Source organism: Antennarius striatus, chromosome 8 (assembly GCF_040054535.1).
Source record: "Antennarius striatus isolate MH-2024 chromosome 8, ASM4005453v1, whole genome shotgun sequence".
Taxonomy (NCBI): domain Eukaryota; kingdom Metazoa; phylum Chordata; class Actinopteri; order Lophiiformes; family Antennariidae; genus Antennarius; species Antennarius striatus.
Window position 1 is genome coordinate 1,685,130 of NC_090783.1, and position 11,819 is coordinate 1,696,948.

At 45.4% G+C, this 11,819-nt stretch overlaps 1 protein-coding gene across 1 annotated transcript; it reads left to right on the forward strand.

Moving 5' to 3' along the window:
- The first annotated feature begins 1,520 nt into the window (after positions 1-1,520).
- On the forward strand, positions 1,521-7,507 carry LOC137600281 (mitoferrin-2-like). The gene is made up of 4 exons (XM_068321837.1): positions 1,521-2,025; positions 5,066-5,294; positions 5,392-5,448; positions 5,836-7,507. The coding sequence occupies exons 1-4, from the start codon at positions 1,684-1,686 to the stop codon at positions 6,402-6,404; spliced, it is 1,197 nt and encodes a 398-aa protein (XP_068177938.1). The 5' UTR covers positions 1,521-1,683; the 3' UTR covers positions 6,405-7,507.
- Positions 7,508-11,819: the final 4,312 nt, after the last annotated feature.

The following is an 11,819-nucleotide window of genomic DNA, read 5'->3' on the forward strand; positions in this document are numbered from 1 at the left end:
TGTACGTCCTCCATTTTGTCACAGGAAAGAAGCAGTCGCTCAGCGTCGGTTGTCAACTGGCTCGAGGTTCCCCCGTCGCTGCAGACCAGTCACTGTTCTTTCCCCAGTTCACACTAATCACCAAGGCCACAAGAATAATCAAAAATAAAAGCCTAAAAATTCAGCCTCTAGATCCTGCCGACAACGCCATTATTGTAGTATTGAATTAGTGGTCGTTAAGACTATACATACTAAATTCAATCTACCCACTAAAAACACAGGTCAGTGTCCAGAACAAACGGGACAAGAGGCTGGTAATTAAACAAGAATTTACAATTTATTAAAACAGGTTACTGGGTTAAAACCTTATTTAAAACAATTAAAAATCCAACACCTAAAATTACAGGGCAGGCCAATGAGACAAGCCTAGCGCCACACAGTATAAAAACACCTGACAGGTAAGCAGTGGTAGTTATGCACAAGTACCCAAAGGCTTCACCTAGAGCCCAAAACACACACTAAAATACTGGGAGTCACTGCGGACACAGCACACACGTTATGATGCCAATATACAGGCAAGGCACTCCAAACAATAAAATATAGGATAAATAAAGCAATGACTCAAAACAATTAAAAGGAGGGTCACTAGAGGAATGGAGCCATGCGTCTCCCCCCGACCCTACCACTGTTAAATAATTGTACCTGTCGGTGTAGGTGACGCTCCTGCCCTTGTAATGTGTCAGTTAAAATAGAAATAAAATAATAAAAAGGGAAATGAAACCCAGGCCAGTAACTCTAAAAGACTAGGGAAAGAACAGTGACAGTCATCGCACTTGTGGACAATTCTGGCTCATCCAGGGACTTAGTCACACTAAGGTGTGGCTCAGGTGTGTGTCTGCCACCGCGCAAACCAATAGCATGTGACGTCTGATGCTGATAGAGAGAGAGCGAGAGCATTGCTACCAGCTGCTTAAATAGCTTCCGCCCTGGGTCTTAAAGGTATCCCTGTTACATTATGTTATAGTGTAAAAAGGAAGTTTTTATGACATCAGTGAAAATGTTGGGTTAATTTAAAAAAAACGTGACTTTATGTTACGTAAATCTGAAAATTTGAGCGTGACGGATCACCGGAGGGTCATTTCCCGTATTTGTGTCACGTGGGTTTCATAACAACCCTCCTTTTGAATTCTTCTAGTGGGAGGATTGAACGTAGAACCTCATTAGAACTAAAAAGTACATCGTGAAATTCTTTTCACACAATAATTTCTTAACATTTTGACTCCAGTTTCTTTTTTAATAGTTAACAGACGACCACGCCCCCTTCAAAAGCCGGAAGTGTTTGTTATTTCGTAACACTGGGAAATTCACGACGGGCTCGCGCGCTAATACTGTACAGACGCTTGGGTTGAGTCTCCGCCCCTTAAATTTACCCGCCTCCAAAATTGACCAATGGGAGGGATTACTGCTGATTGACAGTCAAAGTATCAAATCAGCTGCTGCCGCTTCTGATCCTCCACAACAAATACACGAAGATCCCGCCTGGACTCCGGGTTCCAGCTCCATCCACGGCTGCCTTCCACTCCGCTGCAGCGACCCGCCAAGATTCCCTCTGGTCTGCGGGGTTCCAGTAATCGAACCACCCGGGAGAGACCGCCTTCAGGCGGGTCGCTACACTTTAAAGACACACAGCGGACTGAGCTCTGAATGGAAGCGAGCGGGTTCGTGTCCCGGCGGACGTCCGTGGAAACGCCGGGCGTTGACAGCCGGGTCACAGGCACTACAGCCAGGGCAGAGCTCCGATGGCTGGGCGGCAGGGTGATGGATGCCACGGGAGGATTTGCCGGGTCTTTCTCACCTAGAATGACAAGGGAACCAGAATTCACCGTGGAGTTACACCGAACGGCCTCGGAGACCTCGACCTCTGCGGAGCCAGAGATGGACTATGAAGGACTGCCTCAGGGAGTCGCCACCAGCACCCACATGCTGGCAGGGTCCGTGGCTGGAATCATGGAGCACTGCCTCATGTATCCCATTGACTGCGTGAAGGTACCGGTGCAAACAAATACTCCTCACGGCTTGTTTTGAAACGTTTCCGTTCCCGTTCGCGGCTCCCCGCATCCGTTCGGTAAACAACCTGAGGTAGGCCTCTACTGAAGCCTGAGTTCGAGTAGGCTAGGCTAAGCTAACAGCTAACACGGGGTTAGCCAGCAGAGGTCAGTTAAGTTAGCGCTGTCTGGAGGGGTAAAAAGACAACGTGGGGGGGTAAAAGTAAATACGAGTGGACCCGTCTGTTGTCCCCACGTCCACAGATAGCAGCACAACAACAAACTGATTTGACAATCGCCTCATTTCACTTATCGAACACATTTCATAAGTAGCATCCAAGCTAAAGCACCGGTGAGCTAGCATGCATCCATTATCGGACAGGGTCTTAGCGCAGTGCTAGTTAGCTTATCTTTACTGTTAGCGGCATTTAATGTTGTCATGTGTTATATTTTTGTTGTACGTGTAGTTTTTAGTTTTTATTACACTATTAGTGTGATTTTTATTCGTTTATAGTTACGAAACGTTTCGTGAAGCGAAAGTATGTGCATCCAAAGATGCACATACTTTATATTCATTTTTTTAATTTAATTTTTTTTAGTCAATTTTAGTGGGAATTTTATTTTATGCAATTTTTAATCAATTTTAAACAAAGTTTAGCATAATTTATTTAACAAGATTATCCTAGGTCTATTATGTATTATTTATTTTTATTTGTATTACACATTTATTATTTATAATAACTAAATTTCTTATTTATATTAACTAAATTAAATTTAAAATTCCCGTTCTCTGGGTCAGGTTGTGTTGCATCACCGTTTTTTATCAAACAGGGAAAGTTCAGGTCGATCTTGGAGGTGAATGATTAACCCTGATTTCACGGGTCATTCATTACCTCACAGGTCACATTGAAGTAGGTCTCACCTTTACTCAGTATATCCTATGAGTCTGATTGTACATGATATGAATAACTGGTTGGATTATGTTAATATTCAAATAACTTTAAGCAGAGTCAAATCAGATCCTTGTAATACAGGTGGGGGTTTGAACAGGTGGACTGGAGGGACTTGAAGTCATCCTGGTCTGGAGGTTAACAATACACCTTTTTGTGTTCATCTCTTACTCAATCACACGTTGCACAACATTTCCTAACAAAAGAGGTTGTTGCATAAAAGTCATTTCATTTCTACGACCAGGCCAAAGTGACCTAAAACAGATTCCACCTCATTGTGGATAAGACGTCTTCATATCTTTGTGGGACGTGTGAAAACAAAAATCCGATTTTGATTCTTCCTGTGCCCCCGTTTCTGTTCATCTATCACAATCACGTCCTTCAATGTGATCTTCTGCTGCAGATCACACACAGAACTCGTGTGTGTGAAGCGTTGTGTGTGTGTGTGTGTGTGTGTGTGTGATGAATGCACTTATGTTAGAACTACACGCTAACCACCCGATCAGAGCAGAAAATCAGAACTTAAGGTTACTGGAGGGAAATGAAAATGAATCAGAGAGCAGGAACATCATGAGAGGAACAGGCTTCAGTCGTTTCTTGTAAACTAATTAGGAAACTAAAGGCTAAACATAACCCTTGAGTGACTGTACAGTTAGTTCTGTGTGGTTTCCCTGAGCCGTGGCCAATCAGACGGAGCCATCATAACATTCCTCCATCATGAGCTCATCTATCTCCTGAATGTCTTCAACCCTTGTTTACGTGACCCGTTTCCATCGGAGGTCGTCGCATCTTTATCAAGAGGCTCGTGGGTCGGTTCTGGATGTTTCCACTGTATGTGGATGACACAGCTTTCACTGAGAGGTGTTTGGAGGAAAAATTCTTTTGCAGATTTTGTCAATTCACGGTGACTTGTCAGATTCGTGTGCTGAAAGAAGGATTCCTAGGGAAACATAAGCAATGACTTCAGTTCCTTATGAAAAAGTCTTGAGCTAAAAATAACCATTTTTAATTCTTTTCCCCAAATGTGAAGCTGAAACCTGATGGAACATTGTAAAGACGAGGATCGGTTCTCCATGTGGTCACAATAGGAGGAAGCGTTTGACGCAGGAAGTCGATTCTATTTCCTGTTCTTACTGTCGATTCCCGGGTAAACCCGAGCGGCGGTACGGGTTCATCCAACCGGGATCCACGAAGGGTTAAAGACAGAGAACCCGTTACTGGTTCTTTCAGATGGTTTTGAAAGTTCAGAGAATATTTAAATTAATGATTCAAGATTTGTGGTCAAACACAATTCCTGGATTTTTCCTCCGTTATTTCAGATTATTTTCCCCAAATCTCAGAATGTGTGGAATGAAATGTTTTTATCTTTTCTTTTTGGTCATCTTTTATGCTTCAACATATCCAGAATCAAATATTTGTTCATCCAAACATGTCAGAATGAACCCAGAAGCAACAGATGACGTCTACATAAAGAAATATTCTCATATTTTTGTCATTTGAGTCGTGTTTTGCTTTATTAACCTTTTTGCCCCCTTATTTTAGATAGATATTTACTTTATTGATCCCGGCACACAAACAGAACTCTGCAGCCGACCGTCGTGTCTTGTTTCTGACCTCGTCTCCTTTAGAGGTCAAACCCGTTTCTCTGGGATCGATTCGTCAACCGTTTTGGTCTTTGCTTTGTAAACGCAAAGTCATTTTTGGGACGGGTTCTGTTTTTGTCCTCACTCCTGGGGGAGGAGGAGTCGTCGTCGCCCGGGGCTGCGAAAACGAAAGAATAGCGGTGGGGGGGTGGGGTCGATGGAGCTGAATCCATTGTGGGTGGATGACTGTGCACATTCCCGTGAGTTTCCATTTCCCAGAAGCAGCTGGGGTGGGGGGTGAGGGCCTCCACTCCACATACTTAATGCTGGGGGGGTGTTATGAAACATTCTAGGGTTGCGTCATGTTAGGATCCACAAATCCCACCATTTATCTTCCCGATTGGACGCCGTTCCTGTCCGTCATCGCCGTCAGGCTACTTCTGCAAACACGGGTTGTCGGTTCGATTCCCACCCGGACGACTAACACAACTCCATGTCCTCCTGTCAGACCCGTATGCAGAGCCTCCACCCGGAGCCGGGGGCGCGCTACCGGAACGTGATGGACGCCCTGCGGCGCATCGTGCAGACGGAAGGCGTGTGGCGGCCAATCAGAGGCGTGAATGTCCTGGCGGTTGGGGCCGGGCCAGCCCACGCTCTCTACTTCGCCTGTTACGAGAAGATCAAGTTCTCGCTGAGCGACGCCATCCATCCCGGCGCCAACAGTCACTTTGCCAACGGTGAGAAGAAAACCGAAAGTAGAACCAGTGTCAGTAGATTTATAATTAAACTTAAATTTATATCATTTATGTGATTCAACGTCTCATCGTCCTGCAGGAGTCGCCGGCTGTATGGCCACACTGCTTCATGACGCCATCATGAACCCAGCTGAAGGTAAAGCCCCAAACACACACGGTGCTATACTACCTACTGAACACTAGGTGGAGCTACAGCATTTACTTCTGTTGAGCCGCTGCTCTGGAGGCTCAAATAAGACAAAAACACTTTGAAATATGTATTTTTTCAAATATTTATCTTTCATATATATGACTTATATTTATTATTTCGATGTTTATGACTTTAAAAGGGTTTATAGATTCAGATTTGTGTATCAGAACAGCTGCAGATCATCTTTTTTTGATCCATGCTTCAATCTGAGCTGCATCCTGTGGGGGAGGAGAGCTGATTCATTATTTTAATGATTTATTTAAAAAAATTTGATGACCTTTTAACCTCATCGTCCAGTCGTGAGTAACAAACTCCTGGTTTCTGCGTCTCCAGTGGTGAAGCAGAGGATGCAGATGTTCAACTCTCCGTACCGCGGCGTCCTGGACTGCATGGGGTCGCTGCTGCGGCGCGAGGGCCCGGCCGCCTTCTACCGCAGCTACACCACCCAGCTGACCATGAACGTGCCGTTCCAGGCGCTGCACTTCATGACCTACGAGTACCTCCAGGAGCTGCTCAACCCCCACAGACAGTACAACCCCTCGTCCCACGTGGTGTCCGGCGCGCTGGCCGGCGCCGTGGCCGCTGCCGCCACCACGCCGCTGGACGTCTGCAAGACCCTCCTCAACACGCAGGAGGCTCAGGCCATACATGTAATCCGGGCCGAGGCAGCGGCGACTGTTGGGGGGTCCACGCGGGCCGGCGCCCGCATCTCCGGCCTGGGCGAGGCCTTTCGGACCGTGTACAGGATGGGGGGCGTGCCCGCATTCTTCAAAGGCGTCCAGGCCCGGATCATCTACCAGATGCCCTCCACCGCCATCAGCTGGTCCGTCTACGAGTTCTTCAAGTACTTCATCACCAAGCGCCAGCGCCAGAGGCGCCTCCGTGGCGACGGAGACAAATAAAAAACGCAGCTCGGCGAGGCTACACTCGATTGCACCGTACCAATCGTGTTTATTGGTATTGATTTCTGAGAAGCTTCAGGGTCTTAGAATGTTTGGGCAAAAACAAAGTCAACTTCTTATTTATTTTTTTATTGACCTATGAAGCGTCTGATCCAGTAGGAGATGTTCAGGGCTGACGTCCAGCGAGAAAACAGCTCAAGACTCGGCCTTCTAAATTTTTATTTTCAACTGGATAAAAATTATTTATTGGCCAAAAAAAGTCTGATTTTCAAGTATTGATTTAATTTGTCAATTTAATTTAAAATTTACCCTCAAATAATATAAATTTGAGTTCTAAAATGGAACCAGCGCACAGCACAGCGCTGCTGTGCCGCCTGTGGCCACGAGGGGGCGCATTGCTCCATTAAAGTCAATGGAAAAAAGGCTGGAGGTTAAATTCAGCTGAATGAGATCACTTAGAATATTTTTGCTGCTTTTTAGGAGAACAAATTTTAATATGCAAAATATAAATAAATATAAGGAAACCTTTTATTTCCTGTTTGACAAACCGTCAGGCGGTTGTCTGATGTAACTGTTGGTATTAATCCACTTATTTTCTGGTTTCAGTCATTTCTGATCCTAAATGAAGCGTTTGTACTTTAACACATCGCTCAGGTCAAATTAACTGGAGAAAGGTTTCATTTAATTTGACGTTTTGTCGATGAATTAACGAATTGATTTGATTTGCTTCTGGATTTCAACTGGATGTGTGACCTCAGAACGACCCCGGCCTTCCCTGTGGCGCCGTCCTGAGGTCGGTGCGTCGCCGTGGAATCCAGCGCGGAATCGAGTCGGACGCCTTCAGATCGCCGCCGTGAATCCAACGCACAACTACCGACAGATCCTCACGCAGAGGGCGAGTCGCCACACGTAAATGTGTAGATTATATATCAGACGGGACACGTGTAGAAACCAAACGTCGGACCCGATTCGGGGTCAAAGGGAACCAAAGAGGCGGTTCTGATGTGAAACGCGTGAGCGCCGTTTGTGTTTCTGTGAACTGTAAATAAAAAGTGAAGGCAGCGCCTCGCAGGAGCAGGGTCTCCTCTTGGCGCCAAACGTCAGTCTGTGTCTGCCTCCTCCTTCCTGCCGCCGAACCCCTAAGCCCCGCCCCTCTGGTGGCATCATAATCATAACAAAAAAACGTGGTTATTGTTTTTCCAGCTCTGGTGGTGAAGCAGGGCGATGTTCTCGCCTCACCGGAGGGAAGGATAGATGGGGGGGGGGGGTTGTCTTGTTTGGAGTCAGGTTTGTGAAAGGGGTCAAAGGTCAACAGTGTTTAGTGAAAACAGCGGCGGCTTTACAGCAGACGCCCCAGTGTTTACGACACGCCGGCCAATCAGACGCTCCGGCTGCCAACGCCTCGCTCCAATCTGACACCATTTGTTTTTTCCACAGCTGATAGAGGGAGGTGTGGACCCCCCCCCCCCCCCCCCCCAACTGACAGGTCTGGATCAGAACCCACTGTTAACCTGGTCACATGATCTCTGATCGTCCTATAGGATCCTCCGGCCTCCGTAGGTCATCCGTCTTCCACTTCCTGGTTCTAAGCTGACAGACTGACAGGAACCCCCCCCCCACAGATCGTGTTTCACTCCACCCTCCCAATGTTTGTTGTCACCCCCCCCCCTTTAACCCTTTAATGTAATCCGACCTGTCGGACAGGAAGGCCCCGCTGGGGGGTCAGGAGGTCAGAGCCAAGGTCAACATCAGGCGTGTGCGCGTGTTGACAAAACACCATGAATGAGACCGCAGGAGCCCCGCCCACCCCCAAACTACCTGGAAGTGACAGCAGAAGAAAAAAAATCTGTTTCATCTCTACCCCCCCCCACCATGTCCCCCCGGTCCAGGTTTTCCCAGCTGGTCCAGAACGGTTCTAATGGTTTTTCGGAGCTCAGATTTATGTGTTATTATAAAGCCGACAGCTGAGGGTCAGCTGGGGGGGCGGGGGGTCGACTCTGCGGTCCCGTCGGGTAAACACCCCCCCCCCCCTGTATCTTCCCAGAATCAGAAGGTTTTGGACCCAGAAAGCTGCTGGACGCAGGATAAAATTCATCACATGATAAATATTTAGATCTTTAGGCCTGATGGACGATCCGGACCCCGACCCCCCCGCGGCGGCCCCCCCATCAGGAAACCAGTTAGAGAGACATTTCAAAACATCCACGTCCACTTGTTAAATCCATTCCTCTGACGGTCCGACCGGGACGCTGTCCAGCCTCTGGGGGGGGGGGGGGGGTCCGGCGTACAGCTGATTGGTTGTGTGAGTCTACAGTTGTTCTAGACTCCTCCCCCTAAGGTCTGATGACCTTTGACCTCCTATCATCATCGTTTCCATGACGCCTGTGGGTTGTACGTGCTCCCATCACGTCTCTTTTTCTGTGCTCCAGGCTCCGCCCCTCCAGGTGATCAAATGGCTTTGATTTTTTTTATTATACCGCCCCCTAGTGCTGTGGCGTGGGTGTGTGTGTGTGTGTGTGTGTGTGAAGGCAGCCTGTCTGGGCCTGTCACCACTCAGCACGGTGACGCCATTTGATTGGTCCCCAGTGACCAATCATAAGAGCAGCACAACAGTGTCGATGGTGGTCGGATGATGATGATGATGATGATGATGATGATGATGACGATGATGATGACGACTGGTTTGAACATGTGTTATTTTGTAAAACTGGAATAACTCCCAGGTAGAGGTCACCTCTGAGGTCAACAGCGATGATGTCATCAGGGTCGGTAGAACAGGGTGTCCTGATTGGACGAGCTGCTCCTTTAATGTCTTATGATGTCATCGTTATTTACCTCTTGCATCATTTGTTGGTTTGTTTGTTTCTAACGTTTTATTATTTACATCCAAAAAAAGATCATCCAGCTTTGATGATTTTTCTTATAATTAGGATCGTAATTTATTTCTCCATTGCAGACGAATAACAAAGATTCTCTAAGGTTGTCTTTGAATTCTAAATGTTTTTTAAAAAAATTTAAAAGCATCTTATTCTATATTTAATCCTCTTGATTAAACATACAGGGGAATAAACAATTTACAACTTTAAATCTCTTAAATATGAATATTTTGAATTTCTGACAGTCGTTCAGAACAGAAACCGATTGAGAGATAAAAATCTAAAAATCTGTGTGTGTGTGTGTGTGTGTGTGTGTGTGTGTGTGTGGCCCTCAGGCGTCCTGACATGTTTCACCGTGTAATTACAGCCATTACCTCCTGAAACACAGCAGAGACATGAAGCATTCTTTACTCTCTGATAAGGACCTGAAACGTGTTTTTATTTACTCCTAAACATCACGTGACCCAACGGAAATAATCCCATAAGCAGTATGTGAGGAGGAGGAAGGAGGATGAAGATGAGGCTGAAGCTGGACTGGAGGAGAGGGATAAAATGGGATTCCTGCGGAACCAGAATCTGGATCTGGATCGGGTTTTAGGAAGACTCTTTATTATCGATCATTTGAACTTGATTTGTTTTACAAACAGCTGAATACTCGATTTTTTTTAAATAAAACTTTTTTTCCCAAATGTTTAATTTTGTATTTTTAAAATTTTTATATATATGTATATATACATATATATATATACACATACTGTATATATATATATTATTTTTAAATAAATTTTATTCTATTTTTGCGCCTCTGTTGAGGTTAAATGTTTCCACTAAACTAAGATTCTAACGCATCATAAAACTGAACAACCAGGGTGATTTCTCACATTTCACCTGGATGTTGTTATTATTGTTGTTGTTTACCCCCCAGGTGCGCCTGTCTACCTGCCTGACGCCCCTGTGTCTCGTCTTCCTCCGCGTCCCTCGGTCTCCGTCCTGCGGCCGGACGCAGCGCCTCGGGCCGCCGGGTTTATCGGCCCCTCAGCGGGTTCCATTAGGGGACAGGACCTCAGAGTCTGGAGGTGTTTGTTCTGTCACCAGATTAACAGGAACAAACTCTTTGTTTGTTTGTTTGTTTGTTGTTTGTCCTGAGGAGCCTCGACCGTCACAGGAGAACTCGACTCATTTGGGGGTTTTTTTATTTCAGACAAATTAATGTCACATTTTTTTCCCACAACCTAAAAACGAGTGGTTTTTTTTATTCACGTCTTAAATTTTGTTCCTGCTTTACGCATTTGTGCGTAACGGCTGCGTTGATCTTTGCGCCACTTAGGCTGCGCAAACTAAAATAAAACACAATTAAAGCCGCCGGGACGCGTCCCATTATGAACCCTAATGAGCCTTTTTATGTGTGTCTTCATGATACAAACATTTGAATATAATGGACTTAAAATTCCTCGGAAAAATTCAGAATCTCCAAACATAAAATTTACAATTTTAGAGGCGGAAAATTCTTTTTATTTTTCTTTTAAGAATAAAGGACTCCAATTTGTTGAGCGATTTTCACTTATTATTGTGCATTTATTTTATTTATTTTTCACAAAAACAAAAACAAAATTATTACTAAGAAAATTAATTAAGTCCTAATTAAACACGCGTTTTCATTAGTTTTTAATGAATTAAATAATTTGATTTCTCCGCAGGTGCCTCGAACAAAAACACAGTAATCTCCGGTTTTCCATTGTGTTTTTTATTATTATAATTATTACTATAATTATTATTTCCCTCTATGTTTATATTAATGTTATTTTTCTCCCTTGAAATAACAGCTAAAAAATGAAATAACAGCTCGCTCCTCTTTTCCTCATTGCGCTTTAAAAAATTCTCCCGTCCAATTTCCTCTTTTTGGGGGGATAAATGGTGCAACTTGTAGCAATAATACCCCCTTCTTTCACACAAACGCCTCCCCGCTGTTTGCACCTTCAGCCCGGCTGCCCCTGAAGCCTCTCGGCTGGGTTCTGGAAGAGCTTTTCTCCGCGAACAAAAAAAGCCTCCAGAAGGGGAACAAAGGTGATCACATTTTTCCTCCGTTTTCCCTTCTCTGCGCAGAATAACCCGCTGCCTGTCCCTCAAATGGGAATATTAGGACGTCAATCTCACGGCCCCTGTGCACCTTTGTCTTTGCTGAGTGCCCAGCTCTGCCTACCACACACCTTTTGTCCGACAATCCAATGAGAGCCATTATTCCGGCTCCGCGCCGCGGCTGCAGCTCGCTCCTCGGGTGCATTTAGGTGCTTAATCGCGTCCCTTAAAAGATCTCAAATAGAGAAAAACTTCCTTCTTTCACGTCGCCTGGCACCAGAACAAAGAGTTCCTGTCGCCTGGCCTCTTCCAGCAGCTCTGAGGGCAGAAATTTGGCTCCGTGCGCCTCATTGGTGACTCAGCTCGGGTTGTTTCCATCTTTCTCTTCCTTATTTTTTAAAATATTTTGGCTCAAATTCAGAATAAAACGCACCGTTTCTCGTTGTTGGTATTTTTTTCTGAT